This window comes from Bubalus bubalis, chromosome 9 (genome assembly GCF_019923935.1).
Source record: "Bubalus bubalis isolate 160015118507 breed Murrah chromosome 9, NDDB_SH_1, whole genome shotgun sequence".
Lineage (NCBI taxonomy): Eukaryota > Metazoa > Chordata > Mammalia > Artiodactyla > Bovidae > Bubalus > Bubalus bubalis.
Window position 1 is genome coordinate 12,598,916 of NC_059165.1, and position 13,964 is coordinate 12,612,879.

At 45.8% G+C, this 13,964-nt stretch overlaps 1 protein-coding gene across 1 annotated transcript in view; it reads right to left on the reverse strand.

The window, feature by feature from the left end:
- Window positions 1–4,060: 4,060 nt before the first annotated feature.
- The window catches only part of RGMB (repulsive guidance molecule BMP co-receptor b), a 28,996-nt gene continuing 19,092 nt past the window's right edge, over window positions 4,061–13,964 (reverse strand). The window contains exon 5 of the mRNA XM_025292197.3: window positions 4,061–7,536. Within this exon, the coding sequence (XP_025147982.1) occupies window positions 6,868–7,536 (669 nt within the window). The 3' untranslated portion in view covers window positions 4,061–6,867. The remainder of the gene's footprint in view (window positions 7,537–13,964) is intronic.

Sequence of the window (13,964 nt, forward strand, 5' to 3'; positions counted from 1 at the left end):
GTGACTTCACTTTCACTTTTCACTTTCATCCATTGGAGAGGGAAATGGCAACCCACTCCAGTGTTCTTGCCTTGAGAATCCCAGGGACGGGGGAGCCTGGTGGGTTGCCGTCTATGGGGTTGCACGGAGTTGGACACGACTGAAGTGACTTAGCAGCAGCAGAATCCTTCAAGAATTGGCACTGAGATCTGGGTGGGGGGCAGGGGGTGCAGTGAGGAGGCATCTGGTATGCAAGGCTTTTGCTTTTGGTCTCACCCATTCCCCTAGTGAGAGACTTTATTTTGGGGGCTCCAAAGTCAGTGCAGATGGTGACTGCAGCCATGCAATTAAAAGATGCTTGTTCCTTGGAAGAAAAGCTATGACCAACCTAGACAGCAAATTAAAAAGCAGAGACATTACTTTACCAACAAAGGTCCATCTAGTCAAAGCTGTGTTTTTTCCAGTAGTCATGTATGGATGTGAGAGTTGGATTATAAAGAAAGCTGAGCCCCGAAGAATTGATGCCTTTGAACTGTGGTGTTGGAGAAGACTCTTCAGAGTCCCTTGGACTGCAAGGAGATCCAAGCAGTCCATACTAAAGGAAATTAGTCCTGAATACTCATTGGAAGGACTGATGCTGAAGCTGAAACTCCAATACTTTGGCCACCTGATGTGAAGATCAGGTGGGAAGATCTCCTGGAGAAGCCTGATGGGCTATAGTCCATGGAGTCGCAAGACAGTCACACAGGACTTAGCAGCTAAACAACAAGAATAGTAAACACACAATTCTCCCCCTCAGGTACACTTCTGTGTACTGTATGTTGCGGGGTGGGTCTGTACTAGGTGCTGTGCTGAGAACTTTCGATGTGGTAACATATTTACCTCTCACAGTGAATGTCTGAGCTGTGAATTTCTATTGGGATCTTCATTTTAAAGATGAGGCCGTGGCTTGGGGTGTCTGAGGCTGAACTCCTGGTACAGCATATGGATTTGTACTCAGAACTGGGTGACTCCAGCATCCTTAATCTTGACCAGCGGGCTATGCTGCCTCCCCTAAGGAAGAGGATATAAAACCCACACCGACACACGAATGAACCCTTAGGACTGGCTCTTGGTCACACATGCAGTCAGTATGCCCTCCATATACGTCCCTCTGGTTTGGTACCGCCCTCCATTCCCAGGCCCGCAGATAAAACTTTCACGTCTTACCCAGTCTCTAAATATCATCCAAATGTCCATCTTGACAGGACACTGAGGATCTTATATTTTGTGCTGCTGCTGCTGCTAAGTCGCTTCAGTTGTGTCCGACTCTGTGCGACCCCAGAGACAGCAGCCCACCAGGCTCCCCTGTCCCTGGGATTCTCCAGATCCCAGGTTATTTCACCATTCTATTCTTCCTAAGAAGGAAGACGAACATTCACACGGTGACTCTGGCCCTGAATCTTACCCTGAGAGCGAGCCGATCGATAGTTCTCCACGGACCTCACCACACTGAGGGCCAACAAAGCATTAATGGGACTGCTACTTGGCAGCTCCAGAGAGGGTCTTGAGAGAAAATGAAATTACTGTCCCTGTCATCCTCCCCTTCAGTGACTCCTCTCTTACTGCTTCCTGTTAGAAGCTCTGGAAGCCCTTGATGCCATCCAATAGCATCCTTTCCCTTGGCAGGGCTACATTATTGATTGAGAGAATCCGGGTTTTTAAAATGTCATTTAAGGTAGGTGCAATTCATACTTGGTTAATTTGTATGTGATTTGGCCACCACTTCCCTGGTGGCTCAGACGGTAAAGCATCTGCCTACAATGCAGGAGACCCGGATTCCATCCCTGGGTAGGGAAGATCCCCTGGAGAAGGAAATGGCAACCCACTCCAGTATTCTTGTCTGGAAAATCCCATGGATGGAGGAGCCTGGTAGGCTGCAGTCCATGGGGTTGCAGAGTTGGATTTCACTACACTTCTTTGGTCTATATCCACTCTGGTAGCAGAATGTTTCCTCTTTTTTTCACTCTTCTTCTGGAGTTGGAGTTTTCATTATTAAACTAAAAATGGCCCTAGAACTGTCACCCATCAAGAACCTTCAGTTAGAAAACATTGCCTGGTTGCTTTCTTCTGGTTGGAGTTTTTTTTTTTTTAATATAATTTTATTTATTATTTTTGGCTGTGCTGGGTCTTCCCGGCCATCCAGGCTTTCTCTAGTTGCAGACAGTGGGGCTACTTCTTAGTTGCGGTGCTAAGGCTTCTCATCGCAGTGGTTTCTCTTGCCGTGGAACACGGGCTCTGGGATGTGAGGGCTTCAGTAGTCCCAGAGCCGGCTTCCTGGGGTCGAGCTGCAGTTCCAGGGGTCTAGAGAACAAGGCTCAACAGCTGTGGTGTGCCAGCTTAGTTGCTGTGTGGCACGTGGGATCTTCCTGGACCAGGGTTCAAACCCATGTCTCCTGCAGTAGATGGCAGATTCTTTACCAGTGAGCCATTAGGGAAGCCCTGGTTGGCGTTTGATGGACATACTTTAACACATTTTAGTTGACAAGGCTGGTCTGTTCAACTGGTTAGAACGTCATTTTAACGAGGCCAGCGGCATATACAGGATCTGTTAGTGTATCCTCCCGGAGTCTGGATGCCCAGACTCTTTATAAACCCACACAATGCTCGCAAGGAAGAGGGGACACAAAGACAGCGCCTCTCCAAGCACACAGTCCAGACATCACATTTCGGGCACAAGGGACTGTGTGTTCTATTACTGAGTTGATAGTGTTAAGCATCGTGCTTACTAGAGGTACTCGGGGCAAGAAGAACAGTAAATTCAGAAGAAAATACCATCGAAATGAAAACGTGAATGTGACTCGTCCAATTCAAAGACATGCTGAAAATGGATGCAGGCAGAAACAATATGGTAGGCTAGGGGGTGAGATAGCAAACTGGGAACTGCTCCCTGATTCTTGGATGTCTGGGTTACATTCTCTATGGGAGAGATGTTCCTTGGTTCACATACAAACAGATCACTGTTTGTGGGAACGGGAAAAACTGAGGCGAAAGTATCTTGGCCCAGAAAGGACGGCAGAAATCCCTGTGCTTTATTCCAGATTACAGGCATTAGGATGCTGCTAAATGCTGTGGCTACCAAAACAGAGAGAGAGAGAGAGAGAGAGAGAGAGAGAGAGAAACTGAGATAACAGGATTCTTAGAATCTGTTAGTCACCACTTGCTCTTCAAGACAATAACAGCTTCTTTTTAAGGCTTTGGACAGCTGCTCAAATTTCCATCCCTGAAAAGCTGGAGGTCTGGATGTGAATACAGTGAAGAATGTTTTTCCTCTTAAGCACAGACTTCACGGTGACATAGATTATTTCTTAGTGTTCGTCAGTACAGACATAAGCACTCAGCGGCTGGAACACTGGCATCTTACTTTGTGTGGGTGGCTCAGTTGGCATCATTTTCCTTTTTTATTTGTTCTGAAAGGCCACACATAAACACCACATGTAAGGGTTAACTTTCTCTTTTAAGAAATGACTATGTATGTTTCCCCAATCAGAATTCGCTCCATTTAGTATTCTACCCAGTGGCATGAACAGTGTGTTTCTGTGTCTTCAGTTTGGGTTTAATTCTCTCAAGCTTTTCTACCCTTTGGCATGTTTCTTGAACAAAGACCAAATTGTGATCTTGTGATGTCTCTTTCTGGAACACCCAAGAAGTGAGAATTTACAAAAGTTTACAAAGCCAGAAAATCCTGCCCCAATATCCTCCCCACCAGGACTAATGAAGTTGCTACCATCCAAGCTGCCTTCAAAGAACCAAATGCAGGTTCCATGCTTGCAGGGGACCAAAACCAACACTAAAAAAAGACCTTTGGGATGATACCAGTGAACTAATCTCACAGATTCTGACTTATTTCCAGTTGCCTAGAAATTAAAAAAGGAAAAACTATAGTAGTGATATAGTTCAGAAAATAAGTTGAGTTTGTGGACAGGTTGAACAACTCATTGTCAGTAACCATGAAGGATTTTGTACACAACCCCCCTCACTCCCTTTCTTCTGCTATTTCTCCACTCTTCCAGCAGGTGGCACTACAGTCACAGAACAAACATTCCACAGCAGGGTATGTAACTTTATTTTTCTACCATAATAATTTAAAGTATTTACACACTGCACACTCACTGTTTTACACAGATACTTATTCATATACCTATGAACCACATCTAAAGGTTTCTTTGCAAAGACTCGACACACTGTGGGGGTTTCCGAGCATAACAAAGAGAAGGGAAGGACAAAAAAAACAGTTTTGAGTCTTCAGACAGCCATGTGGCGCATCTGTGAAAACCAGTGTGTTCCCACAAGATTAAGCTCCCCCAGAAGACGTCCTACCTAACGTGTGAGTATGACCCAAAACGCTTCTGGTTAAGGGGGGGATTTCAAAAACCAACATGTGCAAGGAACATTTTTCTTTTTCCTCCCCAGACATTCTATGAAAGAAACAGAAGAAAATAAACCAGGCCCTTCTCTAGAGAAATACCTGTATTTCTGAAACAGTTATCCATGGGGAAGACTTCAGAGTCATAGAGAGACACTGACTGCAAAGGGAGAACAGCCAAATCCACTGGTATTAAGAGACGTGATGCAACCTTTCCAGGAAAATGATGCGGCAAAAAAACCCAGTTTCCTCTTCCCAGGTATTTGGAGAGGCGGTTGTTTTGCTTTCGCTGAAAAGGACACAGGTATGTTACATCATGTACACACTAAACCCAGACATCGTAGAAAACTTCTACCGCTTTCCACTTTAGACTATTTGCACAAAAATAGTGGTTAGAGGTACCCTAAATATTTTTCCTCCTGTATTCTACTCGGTTACATAACAGAAGTACTAGCTAACTACAGCTTCTGACCTGGGCACGTGATTCCATAAGGGAACAAAAGCAGTCACCGTACAGAGCTGATGGCAGGCAGGCCCCCGTTAGGCTTTGATACAAGGATAACAGGTTTGGGTTCAGCTCTCTGGCACTGCATCTTTGCCCAGTAAGAGGCAGGATGCCTTTGGGATTTTCCCAGACTGGCCAAGATCATTCTCTTGTACATTGGAAGATGGGCTAGAGAGAAGCTTTGCCACTTCTGGTGAGTCGACAGCTCCATGCTGTGACCAACAGATCAGTTCACAAAGAAACAGAACTTTCAAGAAGCGGCATCCTCTTTGCTACCAGTCTGGCAGTGCCACTCATCAAAAGGAAGAAATTAACCCAGCCAACTAAAACTACACACAAACTTGACCCAAATCTCTGTGGCCTTTCAAGTTCACCGTCTGTTTGCATTTATGTAAATGACTCAAGTACAAACTCTACCACTAATTCTTGGAACCAGATATTTACATTTTAGGTATAACAATAGAAACCTACCTATCCTGGAATTCATGTTCTCAGCTACTGCTCTTGCCTTTGGGTGGTGGTGGTTTCCTTTTTTCAAGAGGTGCCAACAACGATGGAATGGAAGAAGGAAGGAGTTGCTCGTGTAGCTCAGTGAAATCACTATCAAGTTACATGAGCAACTAATAGTCAACCTACACATATTAAGAGGGAAAGTGACTACATCGAGAGGCCACGTGGGGAGCAACACTGGCCAATGAGAATGACCAACCAGCACCCAGTCAAGCTGCATACAGGGTCAGGCCAAGGAAGCACGTCTGTTGTCAGGACCCCAGTCCATCCTATCACACACACAGACACAAAGTGGGAGACTGGGGAAGACCACGGTGTGGGAGACAAGGAAGAGGAAATCTTTGTGATGGGATCTGGGTCTTCACATGAAAGAATCTAATACACCCCAGAGCCTGGGCTCCCGGGCTCCAACACTGAGCCTGGGGAGGGCTTACTGGGTGTGGACATGGTGAGTACAAGTCCAGACAGCCAGAGAGGAGGTGGCTGAGAACGCGGGCTTGTACAAATCACAGAGGGAAGAGCAAGGCACGATCGCTGCGCTTACAGGTTTGCACTTTCTTTGTTCAATGTAGAATGGAGTTAAAAGAGGGAAAAGTGACAGTTTGAACAGGGAATGAGGGATGACAAAAGTCTGAAAGGGCTCTTGCAAGATGCCTGGTATCTCCTTACCCATTGCCATCTGGAGCCCTTCCTGACCTAGAAAAACAGCAGTTCCATACGTTTAACCTACCACGCTCTAAGTGCTCAGATGTATCAATCCTAGTTAATAAGAACTGTGCTAACATTCTCCCCACCCTCTGAAAACAAGTGGCAGCTGTCCAAGAGGGAGAGGGCTTCCCAGAATCAGTGTTTAACAGCCAAAAGCACCTGTCCTGGGGTGGGGTGGGGCGGTTAACAATCCTTCCACGTGGAGTGAGGGCAGGAGAATCGGGCAAGGACCTAGTTCCAAGGAACGAGGCAGTGGCACCAGGAAGGCAGCAGTTGAAAGCTGGGCATGCGGCGATGGCCAAGGCTGTGAGGGCGCCGCCAGCAAGAGCTGCAAACAAGGTCGCCGGTCCTCTTCCAAGGGCGCGCAGGATACGGTGTCTGTGCACGTGTACTATATACGTACTGACCAGGTACACACATAAATATTTAATATATAAAAAATAAAGTGCTTTCTAACAGGTCCCTGGGCAGGGACGTTATAAAACATTTCACAAAACTGCAAAAAAAAAAAAAAAATTGGTAACGGTCCAAGAACACTACATCCAACATTATGTGGAACATAGCCAAACGCGATATGTACAAATCAGGTGGGCATCCCGGGACACACGCATCCTGTCATATACATGGTATATACATATATACTCTTTTTCCTCAATATATTATGACAATATATATTTTTTAAAAATTTTGTTATAGACAGGAGAAACGGAACAGAAAAAAAAAACAAAAAAAACAAAAAAAAAACGAAAGAGATAATCCCCTACAAAAACACAACTAGGATCAAGCATGTGAGTCCCAGACTGACAGACGACAGGGGGCGTCCACGGGGAGCCCCGCGGGCACTGCTTGGGAAAATATGCCAACGTTCCTTCCTGGGGTGCAGCGCCTCCACGTCCTCCAGGGCGCTGTGCGCGGCAGCCGTGAAGTTGGCATCGCCGGTGGTGAGCAGGTCAAAGACGCAGGACTGGAAGTAGATGTCCTTCACCGGCATCTGCTCGTGACACCGTGCGCTGGCCGTCTCCAGCGTGTAGCCGGGCCAGGCTGGGGCGGCGGGGCTGTGGGGCAGGCCGGGCCCCAGGATGGCGGACACTTGGCCCTGCCCGTCGTCGATGCGCTCGCCCAGGGGGCAGCCGGTCACGCACAGCTGCAGGTCCTGGCTCTCCTCGTAGGCCATGGCCAGCGCCTCGGGCATGCGGATGGCCAGCGTCAGGTAGCGGCCCAGCTGCCGCACGAATACCGTGGTCCCCATGTAGCGCGCGTGCATCTCCACTGAGCGGCCGCTCTCTCGCTCCACGATCCGCAGGCTCTTGGGGTCGCCATCCCCGCCGCTGGTGCTGCCATCTACGAAGGCGGCCGGCAGGTCATCGGTCACGGCTTGGTAGACTTTCTGATCCGTACACTCCCGGTGCGCTTTGAAGATGATGGTGATCTGTGGGGGAAGGAAGGTGGACAAAGTTTTAACACAGATGGGAGAGAGATGGGCGACAGCATCCTTGGGCCCTGAGAGTTGCCCTCCAGTTCTGGAGGCTGAACCAGCTAGAGACAGAATCTCCCAACTCAGCCTGTCTCTGCTTCTGCCTTGCAAGTGAATGGTGTCACTGTTAGGGACAATTTTGAAGACCTTATGTATTCATTCATTGGAAGGATGGATGCTGAAGCTGAAACTAATACTTTGGCCATCTGATGAGAAGAGCTGACTCATTGGAAAAGACCCTGATGCTGGGAAAGATTGAGGGCGGGAGGAGAAGGGGACGACAGGGGATGAGATGGTTGGATGGCATCACCAACTCAATGGACTTGAGTTTGAGTAAACCCTGGGAGTTGATGATGGACAGGGAGGCCTGGCCTGCTGCAGTCCATGGGGTCACAAGAGTCAGACAGGACTGAGCCACTGAACTGAACTGATGTATTTTTTCTTGATGTGGACTTTTTTTTTTAAACTTTTTATTTTATATTAGAGAGCAGCTGATTAACAATGTTGTGATAGTTTCCGGTGGACAGTAAGACTCAACCATACATATACATGTATTCATTCTGATGTGGACCATTTTTTAAGTCTTTATTGAATTTGTTATGATATTGTTTCACTTTTGTGTTTTTTTTTTTTTTGACCATGACGCAGGTGGGATCTTAGCCCCCTCACCAGGGATCGAACCTGCACTCCTCTACACTGGAAGGTGAAGAAGTCTTAACCACTGGACAGCCAGGGAAGTCCCAAAGTCCTATGTATTTAGAATGAAAAACTGACACAGATCCAGAGAGTGTGTATCAGCAAAAAATTTTTATTTTCCTAAGACAGAAAAATGTTGTTGTTGGGATATAGGCAAGTTTTATTGATCATTTGTATCCTGTCTCCTTCCAAAGACAGATGAGTTGTGGTAGATAGCTCTGAGAAAAAAAGAAAGAAGATTCCTTTCTGAGTTATGCAGATGCTCTAAGTGGCTTCATTAATAATAAACCTACCAGAACTGTGATTTCTAAAAAATTTCTCCGTTGGACTCTAAAACAATACCCTATGACTCATCACTACCAACTGAGCTATACACACACACTCAGGGAAGAGACAGAAAGCTGAAGAGTGGGCCAGCCGAGCAACAGCTACCAACCATGTGCCTCAGGAAAGATTCTCTAAGTCTCTTAATCAAACGTTTCACATGACCGGCTAATCTTTGGGACAGCGAAATCACTTGGCAAGTGCGCTCAAGCACTGGCAGAGAATAAATACCCTAAACCTAGTTACAGCAAATGTTTTCCCCAAAGAGCATGCTGGCCCTTCAGCTTCTCAGAAATCTGTTCCCCAGTCAACTCTCAACTCTCCAAATTAAGCAGAAAATTTATGGAGGAAAAAAAAAAATCTACTGATAATATACAAACTTCCCTTTAGTGAACTTAACTTTCTTTCCTTAATTAGAACAGTACTTAGGAAAAGAAAAAAAAAGAACTCTGAGCACCTTCACCGCTAACATCCTCGACATCTCTGCTACAGGGGATAGAAAGATGCTAAGACAGATACGGGCTTCTGGATCACACAAGGTGGGAAAATGGTCCCCAAGCGGCGGGGTGGGGGCGGGGGGGAGACAACATTTTGAGATTTGAGTTATTGTCTGTAAGTGAGGTAATGGCTTATTATGCTTTCTTCTTGAAGAAAAGAAAAAAGTATCAGGTGACTTCAGTCAAGGAGGAAGGGAGACAGGCCAAACACTCTACAAATTACTCTGGATGGAGGCAAACAGCCACCTCCTGCAAAGGGACTAATCAAAACAATAGACCCTTGTTAAAAAGGCCACGAGGGCCTCCCTCCCCACCCTTCTCCCTACAAGCCCTCCCCGCCACCCTCAGGTTTATGTCTGAAGGCTTTCCCCGCCCCGGCTCAGCCAGCATTTGCTCATGCTATTTAATTCCACATGTTCCCACTGGTGTTACTTGACTGGAATTTTCCAGCCATTTCATTTCACTTCAGCCAGTTGTAAAGCCAGATCCGAACCAGCTGTGGCTGCAGCAACTGGTTAAATTCATATCCGTTGTTTGCAGCTGCAACCAAAAGCCCGACAATGCACTGTGAGAATGCCTGGTGTTCTCCCTGCCTAATTACTCTGAGCCACAATTTAATTTCATGACCAGCCTTCTCACGTTTCAACACCTTCCTAACAACCTGAAGGAGGTGTACCAGAGATGATTTCAGGAAATTTGCTGTGCATCCAACCATACGACCTTCCAGAGCGACTGGGATTTTTCGAGCTAGATATCTAATGGGACTATAAAATAGATTTATTTGGTGACTCTAAAGACAGTTTGACAGGTGCTTTTTAGAGGCAAGCTGGGATCTCTTGGAGGTGAAAAGATTAATTCAAGTAAATTCTGCACCTGACAGGACTGCAAGTTAATACAGATGGCTACAATAAGAGTAACAGACTTTGCGTACAGCCGCTGTCCTCATTTTCAACCAGAGCATCCACACTCAGAGTAACTGAATTCTTCTACAACAGCTAAGCCATTTGTCCTTCCAACCTAACAAACCTCAAATTTAAACCAACTTGGTCTTATTTGTAACCATGAAGGGCTTTTCAGTTCGCCTTAGGAAAAACACAGAGGAATTAGTTTTGTTGGGACAACACAGCAGAGAGATCCAATTCCAAACAAGTTTCCAACAAAGGCAAGCAAGGGTCAGTATTAACATGAATGGAATAGTTCCCTGTCTCACCAAGTCTCCACTGTTTTCATTAAAAACACCAATTCCAACTCAGGAGTCATTTCAAACGCCTCTCACCTTACTGTCCGCTGCTCTACCTGTGACACCAGCAGGTAACTCCCACACCTCTGGAAGACAGCTGAAACTTACAGGTAGCTCCCACACCTCTGGAAGACAGCTGAAACTTACAGGTAACTCCCACACCTCTGGAAGACAGCTGAAACTTACAGGTAACTCCCACACCTCTGGAAGACAGCTGAAACTTACAGGTAACTCCCACACCTCTGGAAGACAGCTGAAACTTACAGGTAGTTCCCACACCTCTGGAAGACAGCTGAAACTTACAGGTAGTTCCCACACCTCTGGAAGACAGCTGAAACTTACAGGTAGTTCCCACACCTCTGGAAGACAGCTGAAACTTACAGGTAACTCCCACACCTCTGGAAGACAGCTGAAACTTACAGGTAACTCCCACACCTCTGGAAGACAGCTGAAACTTACAGGTAGCTCCCACACCTCTGGAAGACAGCTGAAACTTACAGGTAACTCTCACACCTCTGGAAGACAGGTGAAACTTACAGGTAACTCCCACACCTCTGGAAGACAGCTGAAACTTACAGGTAACTCTCACACCTCTGGAAGACAGGTGAAACTTACAGGTAACTCTCACACCTCTGGAAGACAGGTGAAACTTACAGGTAACTCCCACACCTCTGGAAGACAGCTGAAACTTACAGCTTAACCTCTGTATTACTGTCTACACTCACAAAATATTCCAGTTTACCTAATGCATTTTTGTCTATCTGTCGAATTTCCTAGGAGTGACTTTCTCTACAAGACAAGGAAGTTGATGTTTCTCTAGTAGTTTCTCTTTTAGGTGAGATAATTTGCTCTCAGAGTCTATGTATAGAATCAGCCCTTGAATCACGATGTTGAGGGTAATGAATGAGAGGTTTCTTGAGTGGTCCTCCGTAGTTTAAGTAGATATTGAAGAGGTACCTAGAGATACAAGCAATGGAAATGTAGAAAACACTAGGAAACAGTCCCTGACAAGTTGTGTGAGGTATTTTCATCCCTCATACAATTGCAACCTGAGGTCTTAAAAAGCAAGCACTTAACCAGAAAGGGCCAGAAATCCATTTTCCAATTCTATCCTCCTGTTCAGAAAAATTAAATAAAATGTATTCACTCTCAATAATTCTTCCTTTAAAAAACTCAAATGTTGATGGAAATGTGTGGCAATTCCACACATTTCCTATTTCCAGCTAGCAGCTATCAGAGGGTCACAATAGGACATTCAAAATTGTATTCTAAAGCTTTTAAACAGATAATTTAAAAACAGCTATGCTCTTTACTTTTCCCCCCTCTACGAACTGATCCATATGCTGTAATAACTCAATTTGGCACATCTGTTCTATGCCACACCATTTATTATTGATGGATGGCATTTCTGTGCATTTAAAACATCAATGCCTTTTGTTAAACCTTCCCCGCCCAGCTCCTCCCAACCCCCACCTCAGACACACTACTCCAGTCTCCTCATTCATTTTTAATGTTTCACTCCCTGAGATCTTTACCACCTACAGGGTCTCTTAGGAGAAGCAAGACAGCAGCTACAAATCAACCTTTCCACATGAGAAAGGCAAAAAGGATTTAGGGTTTGCTGTGAAATGCCAACACTGAGAGGCACCTGCCTCTCCTTTCCATCAGGAAAAAAAAATAAAAATAAAAATGAACTATATGAAAGAGAGGTCACCCACAGAACCAGGCACTGCCTTGCCAATGCACAGAGCTTCTCCAAGCTCAACAGCCTTGCACAGTGCTGTGAGGAGGTTTTCAAACAGCAGAATTCCCCACAGGCTGTGCCCTGAACTATTTGTGCTTATCATTCTTTGGAAGAAATGTTTACCGGGGTTTAAATCAGACCATTTGGCACTGCATGTGTGGGACCTTACTGGAATTCTCTTAATACCAGAACTGGGACTTTTATAGACAAGGGGCTCCAGCTCTCGGGTTAAGATGGGCCAGCAAATCAAACTGAAAATCACAGGAAATCAGCCTGGAACACAGGGAAACCCAATGTTGACAGGTATCCAGTTAAAATTCTGCTTGCGTTAAGAAAGCTTAGATTAATTTTATTTCATGTAATTAGCTGATGTGTCTACTTCCTCAGATCCTCTGGGTGCAATTATAGGTTGAAAAAAACAGATGACTGTGGGAGAAATCAGAGAACGCTGTGCCCATGGCCTTTGCTCTCACCAGGTCAGCGGCATACAGCCTCTGCTTAGTCCTCAGAGCTGAACACAAAGATCATTCCTACGAGAGTGTGTGTTTCAAAGAAATAAACACACATGCTCTATCGCCAGCTCTAAAACACATCATCTTAACTCGAGTGGGCCAATGTTTCTCAATGTTGAGAGAAGTCCGAGACTAGGAAGCTCTGAAGCACTAAGGATGGATCTCAGTTAGGCTGGGGAGAACTCGGGCTTTCGCTCCTTTTTATGAGGTAGAAAATAAAAGCATATCCGTCTAGAATAACTTTCTGGAGAGTACATGGACCATACTTAAGGAGGTCAGTAATCGATGTCATTGATCATTTTCCTGAAAAACTAAAAAAAAAAAAAAAAAGAAGAAACAAAAAAAATCTGCCAGGAAGGCATGAACTCAATGAAACAAATGTAACTTTACCATTGCAACTCAGCCTAGCATCAGCTATCTACCTACAGTCTGAATTCAACATCTACAAAAGCACAGTTTAAGTCACTTCACTGGGCCAGGACAAGATAGCTAACAGGAAGAAAGCCGTACATGAGTTTCAGAGGAGGCTGGCAGAAGAAATTTCCCTCTAGATCCCTTTTCAGGCTTAAATGAGACTACAAAAATCTACAGCCTCCTAAAGATCCCCAAATAGGTTTCTCTGTCCTCTTGCGTTTCTTTCCACCGAGCTCCGCTGTAGCAGCACTCACAGGATTCCAGAGACACAGAATGGATCAGACTTATTTATTCTTAGGGTTGCCCTAGGTAATACATGCAGGAACAAGGGCTGCCTTGGCTGCTGGAGGGCTTCTTGGCAGCAGCTGGAGAAAGAAGAAACCAAACCAGAGGAGAAGGACACCCACAGTTGAGGCTGCTAGGGTGGTCCAGGGGGGAAGCATTAAGCTCCGTGGCTGGAAACAGCATGCGAGAGAGAGAGAAACAGAGAGAGAGGGGGAGAGAGAGAGAGAGAGAAGCAGGCCCAGGGATGATACATAAAAGCGACAGGCAAAAAAAAAAAAAGTTGACATCCAAAGAGCGATTTTTGTACATTTAAAACAAGGAAGGCTGGAAGCATAAATAGGCTCAGAGGGAAATGGGCCAGCTTCCTTGTACAGACCAGAGGCACAAGGTGCAGAGTTTACAGGGAGGAGGGGAGGCCTGGGGTGCGTTGGCCTTCCCGGCACCCGGAGAACTCCAGACGGACCTTCTTGCTTGTTGTGCCCGGTCTCTGCACTGTGAGGAGGCCCTCGCTAGACTTCTAGATGGGAAGTCAGGTGTGTGGGGACGGTATTTCAGGCCGAGGCTGCCGCTATGCTTTGGAAAAGTGAAAGTGAAGTTGCTCAGTCATGTCCGACTCTTTGTGACCTCGTGGACTGGAGTCTACCAGGCTCCTCTGTCCATGGAATTTTCCA